This window comes from Daphnia carinata, chromosome 9 (genome assembly GCF_022539665.2).
Source record: "Daphnia carinata strain CSIRO-1 chromosome 9, CSIRO_AGI_Dcar_HiC_V3, whole genome shotgun sequence".
Lineage (NCBI taxonomy): Eukaryota > Metazoa > Arthropoda > Branchiopoda > Diplostraca > Daphniidae > Daphnia > Daphnia carinata.
Window position 1 is genome coordinate 5,017,746 of NC_081339.1, and position 27,009 is coordinate 5,044,754.

Genomic DNA, 27,009 nt, shown 5'->3' on the forward strand with positions numbered 1-27,009 from the left:
GACGATGCGCGGTGGGTGTCGACCCTCATTTGTAAAAAAAAAAAAGCCCCTCTTTCAACTATTTATTTACTGTCGCCTCTTAAATTGAACATGTTATTTTTTTTTTTCGACGGACATAAGAAAATATTCTTCTTGGGGAGATATGGAACACTTGAATTGACGCGCCATCTGGTCACCGCTAAAAGTTCTCCCCCCGAAAAAAAAAAATAAAGACGAAGGGAGAAGAATGAAAATGAAACAACACACACGGGCAGCAACACACACAGAAAAAAGTGGTAAACCGATCCGATGATCACCTTATATCCATCTACCCTTGCTCACAATCTTCTTCCACTCACTAAATTCAAAAATTAATAATCACACAACAAAAAACAGTCTACGTTTTCCTGCCCCATAAACCTGGACATATATCAACGGTATTTTATTTTAAGTTGCATAAATGCCCAACATCTAACGCATCAACGACCTCTGAAAACGATCAACCATTTTCGAATTGAATGATACGATAGCCCATCATTGAAGCAATCCCCCCCGCTCAAATTCAAATTGGCGCGCCAGTTATTAATCAAAACGCTATTACAAGATGATCAAACAACATGTAAGAGATACAAAGTGAAGTAAAATGAGCTCAACGAAGAAGAGGTTATACCCCCCCCCAAAAAAAAAAAATAAGGAGGGTTGATTTTTTTTCTCTTTTCCTGATGGTGGTGGGGGTACATTTTGGGTGAAGGGTGGAAAGGTGGTGTCCTGTGACATTAGCATGGAAGAGGAGCGGCTTAACTTGTTGGTGCCCTGATCCTGTTTGTCAGCTTATATAGTTTTTTTTTCTTTTTTTTGTATCTACGTGTGTTGGTTATGTTCCATGTGAGCTGAGAGATAGGGTAGGAGGACGAATGGCCGGCCTGCTGGATATACGTTGCCTGTATCTCTTTTTTTCTTTAGTTTTGTGCCGGCTGGACCGAGCACAGCACACAGGACACATTCTCCTTCCCGGCTGCGAAGCGACCGGACAGTTCGGCTCATCAGTCCAACTTAATCGCTCGACGCGGATAGTTGCGTTGGCGATTCGATTAAAAACGAGCTCTTCTTTGGAACATCAGCCCCCCCCCCATTCATTCAAATCGAGGAGCCATTGCGAACATTTAAAAAACAAACGAGTTACGAATTTCATCCCTCCGCCCGCTCCGTTTGTTCGACTATTAACTAACAAAATAAAAAAAAAGAAAAGGAATTGCTAATTTTAAAACAACGGTGGATATTCTGTATTGGGCATAGTGTGCGCCGAACTTGAATTTCAAATGCCCCAGTGAAAACGTTGTGCGTCGCTGTTGCAGTCAAGGATTTCTTTTTTTTTTTTTACAACAACCTTCTCCGGGATCGCATAATTACAGGTAAAAAAAAATAATAAATCCATCTTTTACGTTTTTTATGATGATGACTAAGTGTCGGCCTTCCCCAAACGTTAAAAAGCCAACAATGGCCGTTGAGGGAGGCGGAGTTATAGGGGTGAAAAAGCACGGGTCGGAACCAATCGCAATCGATGTGGGGCATGTCAAGTGTTTGATGCGCGCACGCGCTTCGCTTTTTTTCTCATTTCTTCCGCAAACTACATTTTTTTGCCAATCCAATTGCGTCAATCCCCTCTTTCGTTCGAGCGGATAACAAATCAAATCAAGCGCGTTCTGGATGCCTCCATGACGTTGTAAACGACAAAAACTCTTTCATCTATTGCATTTCTTTTGTAAAGAAAGAATACGCAAAAGTGTTGCGATATTAATCCATCCCACAAATAGGTCGCTGTAAAAATTAATCACGAAAATATTGGAATGAAAAAGTTTGAAGTTTTCTTTTAAAAATTAAATGTTTCTTTTCTACTGTCACCGAGTCCGTTCGGCGGCCGAACGAGAATCAATCACAAGACGCAGACTATTGGGGTTCCGGCAAAAAAAAAGAAGGAGAAAGAAAGCAAATCAAACAGAATGAAATAAGGAAACGGGATCACCAGGGCAACGGCATAATTGCTTTTCGAGTTTCATTGCTACGGTTTCTCGTCTGTCAACTAAAGCGGGTGGGGGAAACGTACGCACTCAGTGCGTACAGGCACTGCACGGTCTTCCCTTACGACTCTCTAAAAAAAAAAAGGACTCCAATGCGCGCACAATAGGGGAAACCTTTTTCTCCCTTCGGTACTCCCGCTCAAACTAAAGGGGAAGTAATATTCGGATTCACTCCCGCAAGAAAAAAAAATAGGCGCGTGACGTGAATGAGAGACGCAGGTTGATGGAAAATTACAGACACACTTCAAACGTATCAATCAAAAAAAAAAAAAAAATAAGAAGAAAGGAAATAGAAAGAAGCCGGATGAATTTTCGATCATACAGCTGATCTTTGCAACCTTTTGTTGTTGGCCTTTTTTTTCCCCCGCCGAGACAGCATCCAAGGCAACGAGACGTTTTCATCGCAACTACCACTCAACACAGAGCTGCCTCGTCGGCTTCAATATAAAAGATGGAGAGCTGCTACGTACCCAACAATCCGAATTTCGCCTCGGTGGACCAGTGGACTCCTCCAAGTCCGACCTCGCCGCCCGTCACTTCGTCGGCGGAAGTGAAACAGCATCAACATCACCAACAACAACAGCAGCAGCAACAGCATTACGTTCATCACCACCACCATCATCATCACGATCCTGTGATCCAACAATTGTGCGACTCTTCCGAATTGGTCCATTCCGCCAATGCAATTTCTTCGTCATCCGCAAATGATCCCTCTAGTCAATTGACTTCTCTTTCCGCTTTGCCACCTGTGCAGGTAAAAAACACAATTTCCACCGAGTTTCGATTTTACTGACAAGCAAAACTTTAAAACATTTACCAGGAACTGTTGGGTCCGTGCCGAAGTCCAACCAACGACGGATCCGTCGGTAACAAAGATCGTGGTGGAGATCCATTTTCTAGCTACTCGCTGACAGCGTTGGATTTCGAACCGCTGCCCGGTTTTCTGACTCTCAGTTCGTGTGCCTCTTACAAGTGAGTTCCATTTTTAAAAATTCCTCTTTTTCGTCCACTAATGAGCACGTCTGTTTAACTCAGACAACATCAAGAAATGGCTGACTTGCCATTGAGTTTCAAATCTAGCCAATCGTCTCATTCGATTGGCAATTACGGCTCCTTGTATTCTAATCATCACTCGCCGCAACCGCATCCCCATCAACAAGGGCCCATGTCTCCATTCTCCGCGGCCGTTGCAGCTGCTACCCAACAGCAGCAATCGCAAAATTCCGTCATGAACGGAAACTCAGGCAGCGCTCAGTGCCAATACTCGTTCCACGGACCGACAACGACGTCAAGCCAAACGGCCAAAATGCCCCATCATCACCATCCTCATCATCATCCGCACCATCAGCCAACGTCAGCGAGTTCGACGCCATCGTATCAGGAGAGTAATTACGGAGGGGCCGGATGCGGAAGCGCCGGAATCTTCCCCTCAATGAGTGTCAACGTCTCGATGAACATGACTATGGGCATGGGAATGAGTATGGGACCGACCATGAGTTATGGAATCGAAACTGGTGCACCGCTCCAATGCTGGAACACCCACAACGTCACGTCCGGCATTCACCACTTACCGGGAGTGGCAGCAGCGGCTGCGGCGGCCGCAACCGTCACAGTCAATCCAAACAACACGGGATATCCCATCGCCCCACCAGCTCAAGCTCTACTTAGCCCAATCCAGGTAGAATAAAATCATTTTTAACCTTTAAAAAAATAATAATTCGATTAATTTAATTATTAAATAGGTTTCATACAATTCAAATATTTACCCGACATCATTTACACCTTCTTCGGCATCGGGATACTGTTTGCCCGGCGATTGGCGGCCTGCCGTCGATCCTCCAGGTTTCTACGAACTTAAGGAACTTAAAGAATCGTCGCCCAGCCCATTCAGCAGCGGAGGAAGCAGCAAAAACTTCGCAAAGTCAAAATCTTCTCCCACTGTCCACCAGCAAAGTAGCTATTCGGCTTATCCATCTGCGGAAGCTTATCCCATCCCAGCCGGAAGCACCAGCCCCGTGGCGGTGAAGAAACGTTCCATCCAGGTGAGGCAACCCAGCGTTACGCCTACTGTGCCCAGCTTAACACCGACAGTCGACTACGATGGAGAATTGGCGTCTGCGGGAGCGGAATCTCGAACAGCAGCAGCAACAGCAGCATCGGATTAGGAACCGGCCAGGGCAAAGCCAATTTGTGTCGAGTATGCGGCAAGACTTACGCGAGACCCAGTACGCTCAAGACGCATATGCGGACCCATTCGGGAGAGCGGCCGTACCGATGCGGTGACTGTCACAAGTCTTTTAGTCAAGCGGCCAATTTGACGGCTCATGTACGGACCCATTCGGGAGAAAAGCCATTCCGCTGTCAAATTTGCGACCGGCGCTTTTCGCAGAGCTCGTCCGTCACCACCCACATGCGGACGCATTCGGGTGAACGGCCTTACCGTTGCCGAATGTGCAAAAAGGCCTTCTCCGACTCGTCGACGCTCACCAAGCACATGCGGATTCATTCGGGCGAGAAGCCCTACCAGTGCAAGCTTTGCCTGCTCCGCTTCTCCCAGTCGGGCAACCTCAATCGGCACATGCGGGTCCATTCGGCCACGTCGTGATCTGTTTCTGGGAGTTTACGTCTCTCTTTGAAGGGAAAGAAAAAGCAAAGCTAATTATAAATAATAACAACAATAATAATAATAATAATAAAAGATGTCCAAACGTACATCCTTACAGGAGGGAGGGCTTGTACAGTGTCTATCAAATAACTTGTAACTCCCAACGAGTTTTCTGTTTTCTCTTCTCCCCTGAAACCAAAGTTTTGTGTGTTGCCAATACCATAACAGTGTTCCTTACAGTTCCACTTTGGCTTGCGACCAAGGGAAGTTTCTGTTCGGAAATCCATTTTAATATTTACGACTGATCTCACATCACATGTAAAATAATACGATATCGAATACACTTGAAGACTTTAATTCGTTCTCCGATTCATACTGAAGTCAGCTTCTTTGACTATTAAAAAGAGCTTTGTTTTATTCTTCTTGTGGATTCTCGGCAACATGCCGAATAAACTAAGCTATGAATAAGAGTGGTCAAATCACTCAGTCTATGCGAAACTTCTTGTAAGATCAACCCAAGTTCATGCCACCATATAATGGAAAATTTAGTTTGCATTTACCCGGAGTTCGCACAAACTGAATGATTTGGGATTATTCTGCCATCCAAGTAGAAGTATTTATACAATGTCGTCGAGCATTCACTTGGCCACTCCTACCATCGCTGGTCGAACGATACGTTCGTGAAGTTTGTAGCCGATTTTGGTAACTGCTATCACCGTTCCTGGTTCTTTCCCCTCTACCGGCTTGATAAAATATGCAGATGAAACAAAAACTATTGTGCCACAGACTTTAAAGTTATACCTGCTCAAATAAAGCTTCGTGATGATTCGGGTTGAATTTCTCCCCAAGTGGACTAACTGGAACTAAGCCATGACGTTTGAATACCTAAATTCCATACACAGAAATATTAATTGTCTAAAGACTAATTCTTACAGTTGTTACTTTCTGGAGCTCAGCCTCCGTCATAGTGAGACCCTCATAAAGGTTTTTCAACGAACTGTTGGTTTTAAGTTCTTCAGCAGGGACACATTCAGTGGCTTTTTGAAGAATGTCTGAAACTGTCAAGAGATCTTTGCAGAAACCCTGGATTCCAAATAATTTGGCATCTTCAATTTGTTTTGTGAGTCTTTTTCTCATGTTCTCAGTATCTGCCAGTGAGCGCTTGTACTTGTCCTGAATGTAAAACAGAACAAAATGTGTGAGTGAGAAACCATCCTTCACACACAAAATATTAAACACACATCAAGATCACTAATTTTTTCTTTAAAGGTTTCCACATCTTTGCTGAGACTTTCTATTTCAGATGATAATTTTTTTTCATTCACTGATGGTTCAGCTGGTGGAGGTGCAGTTTTCTCGTCAGCCGAGGTAGACACACTTCTAAGAGCACCGACAGAATTGGCGCTCAAATACTTTCTCCTGCAAAAATAAACGTTGCAAAATGTTTAAAAAGGAACGTAATCAATCGGTATGTTACAGCATACGTATGTGTAACCACGAAACCAAAATTATGTGACTCTTTAATTCACCAGCCAATTCATAGTTAAGCAATAAACAATAATGAAACTAAATACCACAAGCTTATTTACCTAACAATTCCACGAAAACTAGGAATTAGGCCCTGCGATACTCGCAAACACGTGGACGCCATTTTCACGAAGGAAAATTCAGCTGGAAATTCCGTCTGCTGTAACGTTTGTCTTGCACAAGAAAAGGCTTATGCAACACGATTCCGCAACCCAAATCCACATTAGAGCCTGAATGCCAGCGCCACCGCCGTAGGTAGCCAATGATGAACCCTCCCTCCTCCTGATAAAGTATAGAAACATTGAAAGTCAGCAGCTGTACAGTGCAAGATACGTCCCTAATTCACAAACATAATACTAAAATTACATCGAGAAGAGTGTCGTTCACATCACTTCTTTCACAGGTAGAATTTGTTTAAATTGATGTGCGGTTAGCACACAATCTAACTCATCTTCATACGGTTTCTTTTTCGATTTAAGGCAAGCATTTGACATTTTCCTGTGAAGCACCCTATTGAACACAATGTCGTTAAAGCTGAGCTTCAGATTGACCCGAAGTGTTACGTCTTTAGTGAGAAACCCTCTCCCTGTCAGTAGCTTTGTCAGACCCAACCATAGTTTCAGACTAGTTGCAACACATGTACCCAAATGTTGTGCGACTAACAAGACAGAGATCCCTATTTCAGATCAAACAAAGCAAGAACTTACAACTATCCCCATTAAAATGCTATTGGCCTATACCTGTGAGGTGTGCAGTACCAGAAACCAGAAAAACATTTCAAAACAAGCCTACCAAACTGGGGTTGTAATTGTTAAGTGTGATGGCTGCGCAAACAACCACCTTATCGCTGATAACCTTGGTTGGTTTACAGATACAAAAAAACAATGGAATATTGAAGACATTATGGCATTAAAGGGAGAAAGTGTTAGAAAGACTTCAGATGAGGCCCATGTGTGGGAAGTTGTTGAGGAAATAGTTACACAGATGAAAATTTCTGAAGAAAAATGAAACTATACCTGTGACTCGTATTATCCTTGCACCCATGGATGTTTGTAATAGTAATCTGATAGTCATTTCTCTTATCTGACAGTGATTGATGTGTATGAGAAAAACCTGTGTGACACCACTTTTTGTATCAGCTGATGTGTTAGTAAAACCCTGAATAACTCGGTGACTGTTGTGTCTACATCATCATCTGCTTAGTGGGTCAAATAAATATGTAAATATTTCTTGACCTCTTTATTTACCATACTTCGTTTACTAGTAACCTAAAATGGAGAACCTGTCCTACGACACGATTGTTATCGGAGCTGGATTGGCGGGTATTTCTGCTGCCCGTACCCTTATCCAAAATGGCGTGCAAGATGTTTTGGTCTTGGAAGGTAATCGGCACTTTCCATTGAAATGGAATACCTATGTATCATCAGCTTTAAAAAAATTTTACTATGTAGCTCAAGAACAAGCTGGAGGTCGAGTCCGAACGGAATTTATACAGAATTTTCCTTTCGATTACGGTGCCCAGTTTATACACGGCGAAGTTGGTAACCCACTGTACGATTATGCAGCTCGTAATGGATTGCTGTTGAATTTGCCGTCATTCGAAGGCGAAGGTAAAAAAAAAAAAAAAAAAGTGGTAAAAACTAGAACATATTTAATGATTTGTTTCGTAGGGAATTTTTATACTCAATGTGGTATTCGTGTCGATCCTGAGGCTGTGGAAGAAGTTGAAAAATTAGTGGAAACCTCGTTACATAATCCGGACGCTATTGCCGCTGAGAACATTCAGGAAATCTTCGATTCGGTGAAGAAGGAAGTTCATCACGATATCAAGTTGGAGGGTTTGCTCGAGTGGCACAAAAATTATCAGCTAATTGACAATGCCTGCCATCGACTTGATGAGCTATCAGTTGAAGCATGGAACCAGTACCAAGAGTGTCCGGGAAATTACTGCCAGTTAGTGAAAGGTGGATTTATCGCAATCGTCAATCATCTTTTAAAAGGAATCCCCGAGAATGTCGTCAAATGCGCTCAACCTGTAGAGAAGATTACCTGGGAAGGTAATAACGCCGATGGGACGGGCGTTATTGTGAAAACGGTCCACGGAAAAGAGTATAAATGTAAACACGTCATCATAACTTGTTCAATTGGTTTTCTGCGAGAACACTGGGAAGACTTTTTTCAGCCTCACCTACCCCCCGATTGGTTGGCCAGATTCAACTGCATTGGTTTTGGATCCATCACAAAAATTGCCATGATGTTTGATGAACCATTTTGGGAAGGGTAAGCTCCAAATGACATACCTAATTATTTGTTCATCAGAATTCTGATTTAATTATTTTTGCACAGGCATTGCAAGGGATTTCAGTTCGCTTGGACTGACACCCATTTGGGTCACAGTTTAGCTTACAAGGAGCCTTGGTATCATTACCTAACCGGGTTTGACGTCGTGCAAGCCTCCAATCCTGCAGTTTTGCTCGGCTGGGTCGGTAGTCGAGGCGCCCTTTACCTGGCCGAGCAAGACATAGGCGACGAGGAATTGGGTGAAGAATGTGTCAAAGTGTTGGAAGAATTCACGGGCCATCCTTCAATCCCAAGACCTTTTAAAACCATTCGGTAATTATAGTCACTAAATCATAACGTTTCATACCGAAAATAGCATTCTCTGTCGTTTAAATAGCACACGTTGGCACAAGAATCCTTACGTTCGTGGAGCGTTCAGCTATCGTACTGGCGTTTTTGATCCGAAAATACTTGACCCATTGGGACCCGTAATCGACGGGCAACAGGTATTTAATCGCGTACTGTCAGCTACGTTTCATTTGTAATCCGCTTATCATTTTTCATCAAGATTCCTTCGTTGATTTTTGCCGGAGAAGCCTTGGATGTATCGCATCATTCGACGGCGCACGGAGCGTTTTCGTCAGGGCGTGATCAGGCTATGAAAATCGTTGAATGGAAGAGGAATTTATCCAACAGTGCATCCAGCTAGACTTGAACGTTTCAACAGCTGCACAAGAGCGATCAACATTGCCTTTTCATATTGAGAGCCAATATCGTATGCCATTTTCTAAATTGTTTAATCTAACGGGGTTTAAGGAAGTTTGCAATAAAATTCTTTAAGAGTTTTAATTCTGTTTTGCAACAACCACAGGACAAACCAAAAGAAATGCGTCAATTAGCAGTTCAACTTGTTTGTCTGTGGTATCATAATAAAAACTCACTTTCTCACTTACGTCTAGAAATGTGAAATACCTGCCAAGCCGCTACATGTTTGACAAGCTGAAACTTAATCTCTGAACTTTACTTTCGCGAATTCTGGGCAATGTTGAAAGGATGAATAAGGTAAACGACGCTTGTTGATATAATTCCGTTTAACAGCGAGGTGTGATGAGTAAGGGCATACCACCGTCTGGTTTAAGAATCATATTCAGTGACTCTCGTATTGGGAGACGATGCGGATTCACATCAAATCGGAACTGACGAAGTAGAGTTGTCACAATCACCTTATCTTCATAAAGAGCGAATTTTTGGCCTAAATCAAAGCATTTGGTATAAGAGCTCAAGAGCCAAAAGAAACTAGGAAAAATTGAAATACCGATGCAGTTTCGTGGCCCAGCACTGAATGGCACATAAGCAAATGGGTTTCGACCAATCGCTTGATCGGGTAGAAATCGTTCCGGCTTGTATGCTTCTGGTTCTGGAAAGAATTCTTCGTTATGGTGTAAAGCGTAAATTTGAATTCCTAAGGATGTGTTGGCTGGAATCTTGTGGCCACTCAAACGGACGTCCTGATAGATACCGCGTCGAATAAAGGGCACTGGCGGATGTAGACGCAATGATTCTTTGATGCAACAGTCAAGATGCTTCAACTTTGATAAATCTTCTAGGGTGCAAGGCCGGTCCGAATCACCAAAACAGTCCTGCAGCTCTTGGTAAACTCGATCCTTGTGCATTGTTGTACGTTGGAAACAGTCCATTGAAATATTGTCAGCTCTTTCATACCTGTTCATGCGGATGTGTTGCCATGCAGTATAAGAACCAGGTAACGGCAGCCGATGTGGTGTCGTGACCCTGTTTGATAAAATTGTTGGTGCCATTTGGATTAAGTCATAAATACAATAGTTGTTCTAAAACATTTACCTCAAACATGAAAGTGTCGACTTGGCTAATTATGTCTGTCTCGCTCATAGCAGCCCCTTTCCGGGCAGCTTCTAACAACAAGTCTAGAAAAGCTCGTCTTTTTCCTAAATAGAAGACATTGGAAAACTTCCCGACAATTATAGTTCACATTTATTTACTTTTTCCTGATTCATTTTCCGTGGCAGCTTCGTCGGCCAATTGTTCGTCTACTATGGCCTTCCTAGCCATCATAACCTGTTAGTTAAATTATATGATCATCAAATGCAAGCCACACTATCAACTTTTCCACGTCTTTACCTTTCGTGTGAAACCGTGAACAAGATCTAAGAATTTTTGAAGTTTACGTCCATGGGGCGTGAATTGGAAGTAGAACCAATCTGGCAGCAGGCCAAGAAGAGAGTTGATTCTTCCTTGAATCATCGTTTCGATTCTATAATCCAGAGAAAATATTTGAGCATCAATTTTATTATGCAAATTGATTTTTCTCCTACCTGTCAATTGCTGTGATATATTCGGAATCGTAATTCAATTGGGCATCAATCTGGATTCCCATTGCAGCCTCTGATTACCAGAAGTGGCATGCAACATATTTAAATATCACATTAAATTATGCTATTGGTTCCTAGCAATCATACCACAAATGATGTCCAGCGTACATCGTGAAATCATTGGATAAACATCAATCTCGATTTCCACCAACAATCTTTTCTTGATTTGCTCGACAAAGATTTCAGAATTGCGATTAAAAACGTCGAAGAAGCCATCAAGAATTTGAAAGTGGAATGCCGGAGTCAGCAATTTTCGATCTTTTCTCCATTTGTCACCTGTAAAACACAAAATCGATGATCAAAACTAAATGGATATAGCTTTTTTCACGCTATTGCCAACCTGCAGACAGTAAAAGGCCATCACCAAGCCATGGTAACAGAAAAGCACCGGTAATGCTTTTATTGATGTGAACTTGGCTAGTCAAAATGACCTGGAAGACATCGGGCAAAATGTTTTAAGGAAATCATTAAAAAAAAGTTATTCTGTACCTCGACATCGGAGGGAGACGAAATGTTGACAATTGCGAACATACCTCGCCAAAATCGATAGATGTGGCCATAGGCCTTCGTCCATGTTACGTTAAATATCTGTAACAGCCCTTAAAGAAAGAGGCCAGTTGTTGTTATTTTACTTATCGTTATACATAATGGGATTTGTGAAAAACAACATGACATGGTACGGTGGCATGGAAAATCACACAAATAACATGAGAAGAAAAAATATAAAAGACAAAAATGTTAGCGAGATACGGGGTTCCAATTAGGTTGATATCAGCAATCCACAGGAACACGGTTATCTCGTTATTACTTTCCCTGATATTTTTCTAAGAATTACACAACGTATGCATGTAACCCTCAAATGTCCACAGGTTGCTTCGATAGGGTCACCCATCCACAGTGTGACTCTGTTGCTAGCTGTTGCACCGAAAGACTGACATTGCCAGACTTATTCAATGCTCAACCACTTGTTGATTCACTGACCACGAGGCAATACTCATATTTGAAACTTGTGCCTTGAATTTCATTCACCTTAAGGTAAATTTTGTGTCATTGCTCATTTGAAACTAAGAATCATTTTTTTTTTCGAGGCAAACAACTAAGCTGGTTTTCTATCTACTGATTTCATTTAACGCAACCCGTTTCTTTTTAAAAGTTTCATCTGTTGGGTAAAACCTATACATTCAGGAATGTGAAAGTTAGCTTTCCCCCGAGCACTTCATTTCTCCCTCTACCGATTGCCCCTCTGGGCTTACTTTGAAAAACTAACCAGTTAGCACACGTTTGCAGGGCCTCTACAATTCTCAAGCTTCCTTAAACTACTCGTATTACACTTGTTTGTGAATTATACCTGGTCCATCTCGAGGGAGTGCAAAGATATTGCCAAAAAGAAACACTCTGGGCGGTCCAGGGATTTCCTCAACTTGTCGAACAAAAATAGAGCGCTCCCACCTCCAGTACCAAGCAAGTGAAGCCACGATGAAAAACAAAACAAGCGTCAGCACGTCCATTTTTTGTTGGGGTATTGGCGCGAACTGGTGGTAACTAAACGTTGATTCGACGTCCAGCAACGAAAGAAAAATCCGCAAAAGAAACTGCTACCGATTTGGTAGAAAGAAGAGTTCAAAAGGCAAGAGATGAATGCTGTCAAGTAGTAACGTTGTTATATCTCGCTACCTTCAAATAAGCTTTTTTTTTTCTACCTGAAACATTCAACAACCAAATTGGGGGGAAAAAGCTTTGTTGCCATTGTTTAAAAACCAAGCCATCTATTGCGTGGCGTACCAGGGTACACGATGTCTATTGGATGTAGGGAAAAAATCAACCTAACATTGTCAAATTTAGAAAATAAAAAAAAATTGATAAACATTTCATTTGTTTCAGATATTGGTCAAATTTTATGGGAGAAAAATGCAAGAGCTGGCAACCTGCATCACGTTGCACGAAGAAGGCATAGGAATCCATGGAAAACGTGTTCACCAACACCAAATTCAGCCCAACTAAAGCAAGAAGCTTCTATAGATATATCAGATATCTCGCATAATTACAGAATTCCAAAGACCGAGGTAATTAAATACCAGCAGAAATTTCTATTTAACAGAGGGTCTAATTATTAGCTTTCATTATTCAGGCTATTTACTGCGGTAGTGGAGCGTAGATTTTCCGAGGACTTTTCTCTGAAATAATCATAGTATTTGACCACAATTACAAAGTTACTCTAGCCATGACATTACGGCCTATTCTGACAACGTGTGGTGCTGACTGGAGTTGCCAAAACACCCAAATTCAATTCAACGTGGAATTGAGAATCGACTTGCTTTTCATGGAACATTTCTGTTTGCCTTTCTAAAAGGTAGCAAAGCAACACAGTTATTCCTAACATCATAATGTTGTTTTCCACTTGAACAGATTAACTGTTAAATATAGACTATATTTACCAGCAGACAGGAAAAAACTATCGCGCGGGAAACAATTACCACCCGGGGAGTTTCACACATCCCAACAGGTAGGCCATCGTATACGAATCCATTAAGAAAAAACGATAGCTCATTAAATGTTTGTTTCATTCGCTGGTTTTTTCTTACAAGTAAAGTAGCACTATTCGAAACTGAATCAAGGAGATAAAAGTTTGACCAGCAACTCCTTCCTTATTATGGTTTGCCTTAAGTCTTTTTCGGCTGTGTTAGGCTATCTAACGTCTTTATGCTCGACTTGTGCTGTTCAAACGCAGTTCATAAGTAATGGCAGATTTGTTTGCGTGTGTGTCTTCCAAAAAAAATCTGCGGTAGGTTTTTGCGTTGAGAGCCAAATTCGAAAACGATTGTAGTTACAAGGAAACATGTTCACTTAGGGAAAAACAAAAAGAAATTCGTTGTGCAGTAGATATGCAAGCTATTCCTAGAAGATCTCACCATCTTAGGTTTTTATTATTCAAAAAATAAAATCATTTTTTTCCTTCTACAAATTTAGAAAATATTTTAAAAGTAGGCTAGGCATAGGCAACAAGTAGGCTATTGATTCACGCGGGCACTCACGGAGGAGTGGTATAAAAAGAAATTGTCTCACTAAAATAGCAACAGAATATTTCAAACCACGGCAAAGGAAGGACTATGCTAATTCGTATATTTTTCTACAGTTGCTTCGTCGCAATCTTCTGCGTCGGAAGCGAACTCCATCGTCATGCCAATCATTTACATCCAGGTACACATACCGACGTTCATTTGACAATAATGTTTCAAACTAATATTTCCATGTTTATCCGCAGGCCCTTTGGATCCGTGGTCCGATGAGAACTATGAAACCCTGCGGGAGAAAAGAAGTTCCGGAGACGAACCTACTGGTCCTCTAGTGCCTTCGGCATCCGACGAACCCCATGGTACTATGCTGAGCTCTTGTGAATTTAAACCCCAGTCGTAAATCCTTCCATTTTGAATCACCTTCTAGGTCAAGGAGAACCAAGTGATGCAGACGGACCAGTTGGCCCACCGATGGATTCCTTACCTGAGGACGATTCTTATGGTACGTAATCTAACTAAGATTCCTGCAACTGTGTTAAAATTGAGTTTTTTTTTAAATAGAGTCGTATGCGCGGAAATTAGAAGATCCAGGAGCGTATTCTTGGTATAAAGCTGGACGGTACATCGGCGAAAAAGTCCGATTTTATTCACAGTATATTCCTGTTTCTCCAGGCCCAAAAGGTAAAATACCAATTTCTCCTAAAAAGAATTATTTTAAAATTTGTTTTCCTGTTTTTGTTGTAGGTTCAACAGGCCCAACGGGACCTTCTGGTCCTACAGGACCCACGGGACCTGTTGGAGCAACAGGCCCAACTGGCACTACTGGGCCTACAGGACCCACAGGACCAACAGGCCCTAGTGGAAATGACGGCATTCCTGGTTTACCAGGAACAGCAGGAGCAGCTGGAACAGCTGGTGCCCCGGGTGGCAGCGGTTCACCGGGTGCCCCTGGAGCGCCAGGCGCGGCTGGAGCTGCTGGAGCATCCGGAGGTGGCGGAGGATCTTCTTCATCGTCTTCAGGTGGTGGCGGTGCTGGTGGCGGCGGTGGCGGTCGTTCATTGGATGCCGATCCATTTACCGATGGCCCAGTAGGTCCACCTGCCTATCCGCAACCTTTCGAAGATGAAAATCAGCCGCAGGCCACTGACTTAATTTCCGGTATGGTGACTAAACCTTAATAAACCTTTCATAAATTTTTGATGCATTAATGAATACCTCTTGAGTAACCATTTAGATTCCGGTGATGAACATGTAGAACAAGAAGTAAAGGAGACTCCACGCAAAACATCTCGAATGGATCCATTTTATAAAGCGGGCAGATACCTAGGAAAATTAGTTAGCGACAAAATGAGATTTTACGGGTCCCAAATCCCAATCTCAGCACCACCAGGTATGAATATTAAATTATCAATTCAGTCTAAACAAAATTGATTGATTTATTGCTGTATCATTAGGCCCAATCGGTGATATGGGACCAGCAGGTCCTACTGGACCTACGGGCCCTACCGGACCTACAGGTCCTACTGGACCCCCAGGCCCAAGTGGTCCTACTGGTCCTCCTGGCCCTGCAGGAAGTGATGGAAGTCCTGGTCTTCCAGGTACTCCAGGTACGTCTGGAGCCGCAGGTGCAGCAGGTACTCCCGGAGGAGACGGTACAGCTGGAGTTCCAGGTACTCCCGGTGCTGCCGGAGCGGCCGGCGCTAGCGGCGGAAGCGGATCCTCTTCATCATCCGGCGGTGGTGGCGCTGGTGGTGGTGGCGGTGGTGGTTAAAAAAAAAAAAAAAAGAAACTCTTTGGCAAGTGCCAAGGTAATTTATATATTTGAGAAACTATTTAAAAAGAAAAGTTAGAAAACTGTTTCGGTTTTTGAAAATTCATCAACTTTGGTCTGACGTAGAAGTTTAACTCATTGGATCATTTTGACTTATTTGTTTTGATGCAAAAATTAACTTCTTACTATTACTGTAGTCGTTATTCCTCTATTTAAGCTACCTCCCGCGTGAATGCATAATGTTGAGCAGTTATTATTCTAACACGCTTTAAATTTGTTCAGTGTTTTTCGAGTCTTGAATTTACTCAGTACACTGCGTTCTTCAAAACATTGATGTTCTGCACGATCCTTGGATTTTGAGTTTTAAAAATTATCTTTGAATTTCCCGGTAGACCTACCCTTCCCCCATCTTCGCCTTTTTGTGACAATTTGGCACTGTTGATCGAATTTGCAGAAGCCATTAGCGAACAATCACAAGTGACCTCATCACTATTCATCAGTTTTATCAGAACTTTACTATCTGCTGCACGACAGCTAATTTTATCAAGGTGTTCGTCTTTAATTAACACAGCTAAAATAAGGTAAAACAACCACACTCCATTTTAAATGACTGTCGTGCTTAATCCAATACGTTTGCTTCTCAATTTCCCCATTTCGTTTCTCGTTGCAATGTTGTGGATATTAAGATTTTATCTCAAATGGGGATGAGGCACCTTACTGACACCAGGTTCAAATCCTGGAAAAAGACAAGACGTTCGTGGCGTATAAATTGGCATCGGCATCCATCTTACAACGAATTGTTTGCCAAGTTACAATCACGGTCTAACGAGTCTAAAGAAGATGACGATGTAGACTACGAGGAAATAGACGATGATGTTTTCGAGGATGAGAAAAGCTGCCAGAGCACGACCGTTAGTCTAAAAAGTAATTACCACGTGCTGTACAGGCGACTGCTTAGCCTCATATCGTTAAGGAAAATCTGGGACCTGCTGGTACAATACATCTGGACCTCTCACAGAAATCGAAGTGGAACACAATCAACCACACCCACCAGGAAAGTGGTAGAGATTGAAGATGTTCCTCCACCTGAAAACGAGTTGTATATGCTCGAGTCTGATTCAGAGAGCGAAGATTTGTTCCAGGACTGCGAACAAGATGAAACCAAAGACATCGAAAACGTTGATTTTTGTTTTTCGCCTCCGGCTCCTAGTTTTGTGGAGGCCCTAAATAGGCCCTTTTCTTCGCTGTTTTTACGACATGAAGTCATATTTACTCCACAACCAGCAACGCCTTTAGTGTTCACGCCGGCCACACTTCCGACTGGATCTTCCAACCAATCGAGCATGTCCAACCGACTAAGACTAGCCGATTTGTGCTGGGATAATTACGAATTGACCACTATCCCTGCAGATGATGGAAATGTTATCGGTTGTGAGAGGTGGTCTGTCCTTCCCCGAAGCCAGCGAATGCCAACGGCATCTTGTTTGAAAATGCTCTGGAACTTGGATTCGCCATCCATCACTGAAGATGTCGACGAGGATGGTCATGGAACTGGACATCAGCCCAGTACTAATTCTCTTCCAGTTATCTCACAGGATCCTGTTTCAGGCAATGAGGAGCTGCCCAAAGGAAATTATTCTGAGGTAGACCAACATTTTTCCTAACTAGAATGAAATGGTAATTCAGTTTATGTAATATACTTTTTCTTACATTTACGGAAAGGGTTTATCTAAACTTCTGGAAGGCAAGTCTAATGGAACATCTCAAATAAAGGACTGTAATGACAATGTGCTGAATTAAAAGCTCGTAAACACGTATTCAACCACCTACCCGTCCAAAACCACGAAACATGCTGTTCAGAAAACGATAGATATCGATATTTTAATGCCCCAAGTGAGTTTGCCATTTTATGCTCACCGTGATAATGTTTTCATAGTAACTATCCAATCGGTACGTAATAAAAAATTTATATTTTCACTTAATCTTACTTTGCTACAAGGTGGGAATGAATTTACTTTAATTCCTGATTAAAGCCACAGCTTTTCTTTTGCATTATTAGCGAAGAAATCTTTTTATTTTCACACTGCATTTAAGTAACCCGTTTTCAACCTGAACTTAAAATGTTTAATCCCTTTAATGGTTTAAATTAACTCAGCTTGATAATTCTACCATTAGAGCAAAATCCAAGGTGCAGTATTCCAGATAACATTTAGGAGCTGAAAGGTTGAAGTGCAACTGTTTTCAACACTGAATTCCATGCTTTGAAAAGTGGGGATGGCTGCAGGAGGATAACGTGGACAATTGACATAAGTGGCAGGAATTTTGTTCCTGAAAATTTGCCAATCCGGCAGACCGAAAATGGGTAATTAGAAATCAATTTCAATTCGAGATGTAATGTTTGATGAATTACGCTTCAGGATAACTGTTGAAAGGGGATACAGTGATGCTGTTGACGTACAGTTTTTTGTTGCAGATCCCTAGAAAGCAACTGGGATCTAGCAAATCTGAATGGATGTATTGCCAATGAAGAAAGACTTTTTTGATTGGACCGAGTTCAGATGGGGAATTCAAGAGGAAACGATGATCCTTCCCGTGCTCCAAAACCGCGATCGGCCTGGAATGGAACGCAGTGGATGTAGTTTAGATGAGTACATAATCTTTTCCAAAATAATTTTAAAGAAATGTATACAGTGAAAAATTTGGGCGGTAATCCGTTTCTCCTCTTACAGACAGTCGGAGTAAGCCGTAAACAGTGGGCTTGGCAACACGAGGTTTAGCCAATTGAACGGAAATTATATACTGGAATGCTAAAAAAAATATTTCCAATTTGTGAGTTATTCAAAAAATTCAAAGGACAAAGATTGATTAAAAAAATTTTCGATATTTACAGCAATACGGATTAACTTCGCCAGTGTTGGAATAAAGTTTGACGTTAATCCGGGCGCGCGATGGATATTTTATAGCATCCAATCCAAATGGGGCACACTTGGTGTTGTCTGATCCACAGGATGTGCACTTTCCCTTTGTTTCAATCACAGGTTTATACAGTTCACTAGTTACCATCATTAACGAGTTAAAAGACTATTATTACGGAATTGTAGGAATCATAATCAACGCATTCGTATCCAATAGTTTGACAGACATCCTTTAGAGATGAGCTGTAGTAGTGAACTGCTCGCATGTGATCGCAAGCAGTAACGTCTGACAGAACGGCAAAAGGATCACAGAAGTCTGACCACTTAGAAGGTAGGCAACCGGGCTGACTTTTTCCGCCGTTGGGATAGAAATCCAAGTGACCCACAGGTTCGTAAATACCTTGTTGAGTTCAAAATAAAAGTACGTTTAAATCACTATACTATACTATTAATTCAGGTAAGGATAAGGAAATTACCTAGGAAATCAGCATCAGTGTGGACGCCATCAACAAATAGAGCGTCGGTGTAATCTAGACGAGCAAACGACGGCATTCTCCTGAAATATGGTCCGGCAGGATCCAGGCCTGTATGAATCATTAACGAAAGGTTTCTTTAAACAAAAAAAAATTTCACAATAATAACTTCTTATTTTTTTTATTTGGCTAAATAATCACCTGTGATTTGTCCTAGATTAAGAATCTGCTCTCCGGCGTACCCTGCAGTGTGTGCACCGAGGCTGTGCCCAATCAAATGAACATCGGCTATTTTGACACCGAGTTTTTCCTTTTGGCATATCATTCGTAACGTCACGAAAAATTTAAAAGTACCTAACGAACTGTTGGCATCTTACCACCGTTGTGTTGACAAGTAGAGCAATTTCCAGACCAACAAGACGAGTGTTGGCATGTGCTTGGAAATAAAAAGCAGAGGAACCACCGCCCCAGTGAACGCAAATCACATTGAAATCACCCTTTTGTAATAGGCTTTGTAATAATTCCTTTAAAAGAAAGAGGACTTTAAAGGTGAAATCAATATTGATATGCCGATCGTTTACTTCCTGCTATTCAGCAACCTAAACGATGCGACTACGGCTTACTTGGTAGTTCTCTTCGTAGCCACTATCTCTCCAGCCATGGATAAAAAACTTGGTGGGGCGAGTCGGTTTAAACGTCGTTGCAGAAATTGCAGTTGGATCGTCAGCGGATATTCGAATTGGAGGCTAAATTAGGTATTTTTGAACAAAATAAATTTATACACAATATGTTTTAATGTCCATTTAAAAGAGGTCATTTTACCTGCGGATTAGGATTTTCTCTTGTATGAAGAGTGAAATGAGTATCTATCTTTTCTCTTGCCTCTGGCAATAAATTAATCGGCCACAACAACGGGTCAGCAAACGAGAAACGAGTGATACAGCCCAGATCGTCATAGCAGACAGTATTTTCTGGTTGCCAGGCAACGGTTGCTGTCAGTGTTTGGTTAAGGTCAAGCACCTGACCGTGATCATTTACATTTGTGTCTACCTGATTTGTGGTTAGCTCAACCTGTTCTTCTGCATTAGCAAGTAAAGGATTGCACCCAATTGGGAAGTGGCTTACTCCTTCAGGAGGGACAGAAGAACGCCGTAGGATTCTATTTTGAAACGTGCAACGTTCGAGCTCAATTCGAACCCAGTTATTTGCTGTCTTTTCGATTAGAGTATCACTTACCTGGGATCACGAAGGGTTTGCTCACTACAGATCTCTCGGTATAGTGTGACAAGCAAGAGGTTATGGAAGTAAAACCGGCTCAAATACTTGTACATCATTGCAATATTGACCTTGATAGAATAACCACCAATTCCAAATTTAACGGTGCTAGAAAAATTTTTATATCTAATTCCTAGTGGGTATTATCCACAACTGAGTGAACTCAAGGACCTGTAAGATGTTTCAGTGTTTCCGTTGTCAAGTAACGGTGACGATGCAACTAACGAAACAGGTTTTATTCATTGGCGAAGTTTATGTAAGGTGATCGTATACCGGTTTTTCATAGAGGTTGTTTACGCTTTTGACTGGATCTGCCAACCAGTCGGGCACGTGCAGCCGATCACGTCTGGTCGGATTGTATTGGTATACTTTTGAAGTTGGCTGATACAGACATATAGATGATGGCAATGTTATCAATTATGAAAACTGGTCTGTTCTTCCTTGGGGTCCTAATCAGTGGGTCCTAATGGCGTTTTTCTTTATACGCTAGAATTTGATTCTCCATCGTACAACCTAATTTTGTCTACCGTTGAGGATGTTGCGGAGGATGGTCATGGAGCTTGTCATCAATGCAGTGCCAATTGGCTTCCATTTATTTTGCAGGATCTATTTCGGGCATGGAAAGGCTGAAGTATTGTAGGTAAAAAACTTTTCTAAGTGAATCAAACATTTTTTTTTCACAACTAAAATAGAATAATAACTTTTTCTTGCTGTAAAAAACATCATGGGGTTAGTTTAACCGCTGGGAGGCAAAATGTACTGAAAAGAATTTCTTTAAATTCCGGATGAAAGCCAACGCTTTTATTTTGAATTTTTAGCCCACAAAAATTCTTCCTCATTGCGCTTCAGTAACGCTTTTTCAGCTTGAAGGTAAGATGTTTAAATTTGTTATTATTTAATTTAACTCGCCGTGAAACTTCTATGGTTACTAAAAATCCCAGGCTTAGCACTCCAGATGACGTTTAGAAGCTGAAAAGTTGAAGAGCAACTGTTTTTAGTACTGAATACCATGCTATGAAAACTAGAGATGGCTCCGGGTGGATTACGTGGACAATTCACAAAAGTGTTGGCCATTTTGTTCCTGAAAAAGTTGCCAATCATGCAGATTGAAAGACGTGAATTATAAATTAATATTTCAGTTTGAGACTTAACATATGATAAATTACGCTTCAGGATAACTGTTGAGCAAGGATACGGTGATGCTGTTGACGTACAGTCTTTTATTGCACATCCCTAAATAGCAACTAGGATCTAGCAAATCTGAATGGATGTATTTCCAATGAAGAACGACCCTTTTGATTGGACCTAGACTAGATGAGGAACTCACAAGAAACTGGTGATCTTTCCCATGCTCCAAAACCGTGACCAGCCTAGTATGGAGAACAATAGACATAGTTTACATGTGTACGTTAACTTTTCTAACATAATTTTAATCAAATGTTTACAGCAAAAAATCTGGGTGGTAGTCTGTTTCTCCGATTAAAGACAATCGGATTAAACCGTTGGTCGTCGGTTTGGCAACACCAGGTTTAGCCAATTTAAGGGAAACGACGTACTGGAATTCTTGAAAAAAAAAATTTTTCAACTTGAAGAATAAAAAAGTGAGGTACAAATTGTAGATTCTACCGCAATAAGGAAACTTTTTGCCAGTGTTAAAATAAAGTTTAACATGAACCCGGGCTCGCGATGGATACCTAATTGCATCAAGTCCAAATGGAGCACACCTGGTATTGTCTGATCCACATGATGTGCACTTGCCCTTTGTTGCAATCACAGGTTTATAAATTGACTAGTTACAATCACAAATGAGTTAAAGGGCTGTCATTACGCTTTTGTAGGTGTGATAATCAGAGCATTCGTATCCAACAGTTTGACAGGTATCCATTAGAGATGAGCTGTAGTAATAAACTGCACGCAAATGATCGCACGCAGTGATCTCTGATAAGACTGCAAGTGGATGACAAAAGTCTGACCACTCGGAAGATAGGCAACCGGGCTGGTTTTGACCACCGTTAGGATAGAAATCTACATGACCCACAGGTTCGTTCATACCTTATCAAGTTCAAAACAAAGGTACGTTTAATGTTGGTATTTCAACAAACGTAACTAATGGATAGTAAACCACCTATGAAACCACCGTCGCTGTGCACGGCGTCAACAAATTGAGCGTCTGTGTAATCTAGACGAGCAAACGAGGGCATTCCCTGGAAATATGGTCCGGCAGAATCCAGCCCTAGATGAATGATAAATAAGAGTTTTCTCAAAAAAAGAATAATGAATAATAATAACACAACGATAATATAATCACCTGTGATTTGTCCCAAATTAGGAATCTTTTCTCCGGCATAGCCTGAAACATGTGCACCTAGACTATGGCCAATTAAATGAACGTCGGTTGCCTTTACACTGAGTTTCTCCTATCGGCATTTAATTGATAAGGTATTAAAAATAAAAACCTAATTGGCAGAACTTAGCTGTTTGCATCTTACCACCATCTTGTTGACAAGTAGAGCAATTTCCAGACCAACTAGACGAGTATTGGCGTGCGCTTGGAAATAAGAACCGGCGGAACCTCCATCCCAGTGGACTCCAATAACATTGAAATCGCCTTTTTTCAACAGGCTTTGTTTAAATTCCTTTTTAAATAATTAAAAAGAAATCAAAATAAATTAAAAACAATGTGGACACAAGGGCCGATTACGCCTACGAGTTCAACAACCCAAATGTTGAAAATAAAGCTTACCTGGATGAGGTCGTCATAGCCAGTATTTTTCCAGCCATGGACTAAGAATTTTGTGGGCCGAGTCGCTTTAAACGTCGTTGCAGAAATACCATTTGGGTCATCAGCTGATATTCGAACGAGAGGCTACATAATGGTATTAAAAACAATTTACATAAATACTTTAAATGCCAACTTTGTGAAAATTAGTTTCACTTACCTGTGGATTCGGCATTTCTCTGGTGTAGAGTACGAAATGAGTATTGATCTTTTCTCTTGCTTCAGGCAATAAATTTATCGGCCAGAGAAACGGGTCGGCAAATGAAAAACGCGTGATGCAGCCCAGATCATCATAGCAGACAGTGTTTTGTGGTTGCAAAACAGCTGTTGCTGTCAGCGTCTGGTTTAGGTCAAGCACCTGTTCTTGATCATCGACATCTTTCTCTCCATTGATTTGCTCAGCCTGTTCTCCTGTCCCGGTAAGTAAAGTGTTGCAACCAATTGACAAGTTGTTTACTCCACCAGAAGAAATAGACGAACGATTTAGCTCTCTATTTTAAAAAGTGAAACTCAATGTAAAATCAATTGTTTTATTGTAATTTTTGTTTACCTTAAATAGCTGCTATCTTGCACGCCGTCAATCTTTGTGATCAGCATCACCACAAGAAAAGATTCCAAGTAAACCCTTCGTAAATGCTTGTGTATCATCAGGAAAACGTTTGGAACCTGCTGCCATAACACAATCACAAAACCCAACTGATGGTCTCCCAAACGTTACGTGATTGTCAAGATCCAAAACCGGTGATCTCTCCTCTCCGCCCTTGATCTCTCCGTGGTCGTCCTGGGAACAACAGTTCGCATTTCTTCCGTGTTACGGATACTGGTTTTTTTAAATTGTGAATAGTAATTTTTTGAATAGAATAGGGCAAAGTGGCTATATGCGCGTCCAAGAAACCGGTGGCCAGATATTTCTCCGCTATCCGAACACATCACGCCCATTGGCATCATGCCCTAAACAAGAAGATAAGGTAGAACAGAAAAACCAGGTGCGAAATGTAATTTTTTTACGATTAAATTTATTCGGAGCCATCCTTAGTTACTTATGGAACTCCTAAACTAGGAAATCAATTTATAAAACTCAGCTGTGTGCTTCGAAATTGAATCTACATTTGGCCAAGATCAGCATTTGCGTTCCAATTGTGAATGCATCCGCAGTACAGTCAAATCGTACATTTCAGTTCGTATTATTAGTATCACGATATTTCATCATGGGTTAACTAGTTCGCATTTAATTGCAATATTTCAATTTCTCAAATTTTTAAAATTCTACCTTTTATAGGTAAACCAACGTCCCGGAGTCAAGATTAGGGCTAGCGATGAAAACGTTGGTGAGCAATTATTGGTGACGCTGAGCTCCGTGTTGAAAAACGGACCAACAGCAGCTGGTCCATATACTGGGCAGTTTTCAAAAGTGTTGGCTATTTTGTTTCTAAATTTGGCAGAAAAAGACAAAAACCATTTACGAATCCATTGCAATTAAGATGATTGTTTTGCAATTACGCATCGGGGTAGCTGTTGAGTAATGATATGGTGACGCTTTGGACGTACATCCTTTTGTCACATAACCCCAGCAAACAAGTCGGATCGAAGAGATTCGTTAAAACAGGGAACCAACGGAGATTAACTTTGTTGACGGGAGCCACGTTACTTGGGTCAGTCGCGAGGAATTGATAACCTTTCCCATGTTCGAAACCGGCAGTCGGCCTAGGTAAATTTTTTTTTTTGATGTTAAATAATTTTTGAGGAAACTGGAACTAAATGAATACATTTGAATGTTTGGCAGGATGCCTGTATGTCCATTAATCGACAATCGAAGTGCTCCGTAAATTTTCGGTTTTGCATTCCTGGGTTTACCCAAATTTAATTTAATAAGGTATTTATATCCTGTACGTTCAAGCCCATAATTATAATTAAATCGAAAATGAATACTTCATTGTTTGATTCTTTACTGCAATAAGGAAAATCGCCTCCAGTTTTGAAATAAAGATTTACATTTTTTCGGCTACGAGTTGGGAAATTCGTCGCTTCCAAACCGAACAGAGCGCATTTGGTATTATCCGATCCGCACGACGTACAACGGCCCTAATAAAACAGAATTAAATGGTAACACAAACATTCCCACATTGATTTTCAACTGCTGTTACGTTGTTGAAAGACTCATAATCCGAGCATTCGTATGCAACAGTCTTGCAGTCTGTCGGTATTAACGCTTCACTGTAGAAATGGACAGCCCTCAAGTGATCGCAAGCGGAGGCATCTGACACGAAAGCAGTGGGATCGTTCCAAATGGACTGGAAATCGGTACGGTGACAGCCGGGTTGATGTGTACCACCGTTGGGACGGAAATCCAGGTGACCCAAAGATTCCAGAATCCCGAAACCTTACAGGTAATGTTAAAAATAACATGAAAACCTAACTGAATACATGAGTAACGAAGATCATCACCTAAAGATGCCCCGTTACTATGGACAGCATCAACAAAATTAGCGTCCGTGTGATCCAAACGAGCAAATGATGGTAGCCCGTGGAAGTACGGTCCGGCAGGATCCAAACCTAAAGGTCAAACAAGACATACACCAGGAAAACTATAATCTTTATAACAACCAAATTTTATACCAGTAATTTGTCCGAGGTTAGGAATACTTTCCCCAGCGTAGCCTGCAGTATGTGCTCCGAGGCTATGTCCAATCAGATGAACATCCGTAGCCCGGACGCCAAGTTTCTCCTTTTTTGCAATTAGACATGGAAATATGGAATATCAACAAGTTTCAAAAAAGGTTTTTATTCATGTGTGTCACTCACCACCATCGTGTTGACGAGTAGAGCGATTTCCAAACCAACAAGACGAGTGTTGGCATGCGATTGGAAATAGTTGGATCGTGATCCTCCACCCTAATGAACCCTGATTACGTTATAATCCCCTTTAGTCAGCAACCTTTGCACTAATGTCTGATGAAAAGTTTAGTAGTTTATAGAAATTGTAATTTTAAAACTTAAACCTTACAAAGAAAAGTTCTTCATAGCCAGTATTGCGCCAGCCGTGGATGAAGAATTTGGTGGGTCTTGTCGCTTTGAATGTCGTTGCGGCGATACCGTTTGGGTCATCAGCTGATATGTGAACTAGAGGCTGTAATTAAAAAAAAGTAGCAGACATTCCTTTGTGAAAGGATCGAAATGAAAAAGAATTCTCACCTGTGGATTAGGATTTTCTCTTGTGTAGAGCGTGAAATGCGTGTTGATCTTTGTTCTCGACTCGGGCAATAAATTAATCGGCCATAACAACGGATCGGCAAACGAGAAGCGAGTGATACATCCAAGATCGTCATAGCATACCTGGTTACTTTGATGGAATTCAATTATCGGTGAAAGTGTAAGATTCAAATCAACGCGCGGACCCGGACCGAATATTTCCATTGCTTCGTCCTGCTGGTTGCTCAATTGGTGAACCTGTTTCTCAGTTCCAGTAAGTAAAGGACTCCACCAAGTAGAAACATCGTAGCTTTTTTCGGATATTGTCATGTTGCAATGAACGCTGGTTAATAAAAACAAATAATTTAATTAATTAATGTTTTAAAACGATGGAAACCTTTCAAGACAATTTTCGATTAGTAGCAAGTCTTTCACCTCGAGCGATGGAAACTTAACACACTAAAAATGTCAATGAATAATGAAACAAATAAAATGCTTTGTAAGTAAAGCTGGCTTGACGACTTGGTCAACATTGCTGTGAGGTAAGCTACATTCACCGTGAGGAGAACAAGGAAAAGCAATGACAACTGAAGATCTGTTGGCTTGGAAACTTATAGGAGAATGCTATCGAGGGACTGGTGTATACAACAACCTTTTAGAATACCTCAAAGTTGTTGTTCTGTGCTGGAATCGGATTTGAAGTAATCAAGACTCGC

At 41.3% G+C, this 27,009-nt stretch overlaps 10 protein-coding genes across 11 annotated transcripts in view; 5 read left to right on the forward strand and 5 right to left on the reverse strand.

Moving 5' to 3' along the window:
* LOC130688801 (uncharacterized) overlaps nucleotides 1-13,042 on the forward strand; it is a 38,566-nt gene extending 25,524 nt beyond the window's left edge. Inside the window, exon 7 of the mRNA XM_059496946.1 lies at nucleotides 13,033-13,042. The gene's annotated coding sequence lies outside the window, so the exon portion shown is untranslated. The remainder of the gene's footprint in view (nucleotides 1-13,032) is intronic.
* LOC130688800 (protein glass-like) lies at nucleotides 937-5,007 on the forward strand. Its single transcript, XM_057511806.2, is given in 6 exon segments — nucleotides 937-1,391; nucleotides 2,434-2,811; nucleotides 2,878-3,029; nucleotides 3,093-3,735; nucleotides 3,800-4,169; nucleotides 4,172-5,007. Coding segments are annotated over 5 exon segments (1,959 nt in total). The 5' UTR covers nucleotides 937-1,391; nucleotides 2,434-2,508; the 3' UTR covers nucleotides 4,663-5,007.
* Nucleotides 5,049-6,407, reverse strand: LOC130688811 (grpE protein homolog, mitochondrial-like). Its single transcript, XM_057511815.1, has 5 exons — nucleotides 6,252-6,407; nucleotides 5,904-6,081; nucleotides 5,605-5,835; nucleotides 5,464-5,547; nucleotides 5,049-5,405 (listed from the first exon to the last, which is right to left on the reverse strand). Exons 1-5 carry the CDS (start codon nucleotides 6,311-6,313, stop codon nucleotides 5,301-5,303), a joined length of 660 nt encoding a protein of 219 aa, XP_057367798.1. The 5' UTR covers nucleotides 6,314-6,407; the 3' UTR covers nucleotides 5,049-5,300.
* LOC130688804 (spermine oxidase-like) lies at nucleotides 6,455-9,318 on the forward strand. Of its 2 annotated transcripts, XM_057511809.2 has the most exons (8): nucleotides 6,455-6,592; nucleotides 7,280-7,391; nucleotides 7,454-7,571; nucleotides 7,641-7,799; nucleotides 7,860-8,469; nucleotides 8,536-8,802; nucleotides 8,867-8,975; nucleotides 9,038-9,318. In XM_057511809.2, the coding sequence occupies exons 3-8, from the start codon at nucleotides 7,463-7,465 to the stop codon at nucleotides 9,176-9,178; spliced, it is 1,395 nt and encodes a 464-aa protein (XP_057367792.1). In that variant the 5' UTR covers nucleotides 6,455-6,592; nucleotides 7,280-7,391; nucleotides 7,454-7,462; the 3' UTR covers nucleotides 9,179-9,318. The 2 variants fall into 2 exon arrangements, with proteins under 2 accessions (XP_057367792.1, XP_057367793.1); XM_057511810.2 differs by lacking the exon at nucleotides 7,280-7,391 and having other exon boundaries at nucleotides 6,472-6,592.
* Nucleotides 9,211-12,557, reverse strand: LOC130688803 (cytochrome P450 4C1-like). The gene is made up of 11 exons (XM_057511808.2): nucleotides 12,226-12,557; nucleotides 11,367-11,476; nucleotides 11,218-11,308; nucleotides 10,965-11,153; nucleotides 10,821-10,890; nucleotides 10,627-10,759; nucleotides 10,488-10,563; nucleotides 10,330-10,433; nucleotides 10,192-10,260; nucleotides 9,785-10,133; nucleotides 9,211-9,721 (listed from the first exon to the last, which is right to left on the reverse strand). Exons 1-11 carry the CDS (start codon nucleotides 12,383-12,385, stop codon nucleotides 9,561-9,563), a joined length of 1,512 nt encoding a protein of 503 aa, XP_057367791.1. The 5' UTR covers nucleotides 12,386-12,557; the 3' UTR covers nucleotides 9,211-9,560.
* An 897-nt stretch (nucleotides 13,043-13,939) lies between the features above and the next one.
* On the forward strand, nucleotides 13,940-15,990 carry LOC130688805 (collagen alpha-1(III) chain-like). Its single transcript, XM_057511811.2, has 7 exons — nucleotides 13,940-14,075; nucleotides 14,140-14,250; nucleotides 14,319-14,393; nucleotides 14,453-14,572; nucleotides 14,636-15,049; nucleotides 15,126-15,281; nucleotides 15,346-15,990. The coding sequence occupies exons 1-7, from the start codon at nucleotides 13,985-13,987 to the stop codon at nucleotides 15,660-15,662; spliced, it is 1,284 nt and encodes a 427-aa protein (XP_057367794.1). The 5' UTR covers nucleotides 13,940-13,984; the 3' UTR covers nucleotides 15,663-15,990.
* Nucleotides 15,991-16,137: 147 nt separating this feature from the next.
* LOC130688807 (uncharacterized) lies at nucleotides 16,138-17,612 on the forward strand. Its single transcript, XM_057511813.2, has 3 exons — nucleotides 16,138-16,243; nucleotides 16,349-17,305; nucleotides 17,385-17,612. The coding sequence occupies exons 2-3, from the start codon at nucleotides 16,361-16,363 to the stop codon at nucleotides 17,460-17,462; spliced, it is 1,023 nt and encodes a 340-aa protein (XP_057367796.1). The 5' UTR covers nucleotides 16,138-16,243; nucleotides 16,349-16,360; the 3' UTR covers nucleotides 17,463-17,612.
* Nucleotides 17,613-17,660: 48 nt separating this feature from the next.
* On the reverse strand, nucleotides 17,661-20,381 carry LOC130688486 (pancreatic lipase-related protein 2-like). The gene is made up of 11 exons (XM_057511470.2): nucleotides 20,287-20,381; nucleotides 19,873-20,209; nucleotides 19,674-19,796; nucleotides 19,428-19,574; nucleotides 19,252-19,360; nucleotides 19,054-19,161; nucleotides 18,754-18,977; nucleotides 18,551-18,683; nucleotides 18,352-18,469; nucleotides 18,073-18,276; nucleotides 17,661-17,990 (listed from the first exon to the last, which is right to left on the reverse strand). Exons 1-11 carry the CDS (start codon nucleotides 20,379-20,381, stop codon nucleotides 17,834-17,836), a joined length of 1,755 nt encoding a protein of 584 aa, XP_057367453.1. The 3' UTR covers nucleotides 17,661-17,833.
* A 431-nt stretch (nucleotides 20,382-20,812) lies between these two features.
* On the reverse strand, nucleotides 20,813-23,701 carry LOC130688485 (pancreatic triacylglycerol lipase-like). The gene is made up of 11 exons (XM_057511469.2): nucleotides 23,655-23,701; nucleotides 23,265-23,595; nucleotides 23,069-23,191; nucleotides 22,815-22,961; nucleotides 22,634-22,742; nucleotides 22,451-22,558; nucleotides 22,154-22,377; nucleotides 21,952-22,084; nucleotides 21,771-21,888; nucleotides 21,492-21,695; nucleotides 20,813-21,406 (listed from the first exon to the last, which is right to left on the reverse strand). The coding sequence occupies exons 1-11, from the start codon at nucleotides 23,699-23,701 to the stop codon at nucleotides 21,226-21,228; spliced, it is 1,725 nt and encodes a 574-aa protein (XP_057367452.1). The 3' UTR covers nucleotides 20,813-21,225.
* Nucleotides 23,702-24,370: 669 nt separating this feature from the next.
* Nucleotides 24,371-26,876, reverse strand: LOC130688798 (pancreatic lipase-related protein 3-like). The gene is made up of 11 exons (XM_057511804.2): nucleotides 26,729-26,876; nucleotides 26,297-26,636; nucleotides 26,109-26,231; nucleotides 25,907-26,053; nucleotides 25,721-25,829; nucleotides 25,550-25,657; nucleotides 25,249-25,484; nucleotides 25,054-25,186; nucleotides 24,871-24,988; nucleotides 24,605-24,808; nucleotides 24,371-24,533 (listed from the first exon to the last, which is right to left on the reverse strand). Exons 4-11 carry the CDS (start codon nucleotides 25,910-25,912, stop codon nucleotides 24,371-24,373), a joined length of 1,077 nt encoding a protein of 358 aa, XP_057367787.2. The 5' UTR covers nucleotides 25,913-26,053; nucleotides 26,109-26,231; nucleotides 26,297-26,636; nucleotides 26,729-26,876.
* Nucleotides 26,877-27,009: the final 133 nt, after the last annotated feature.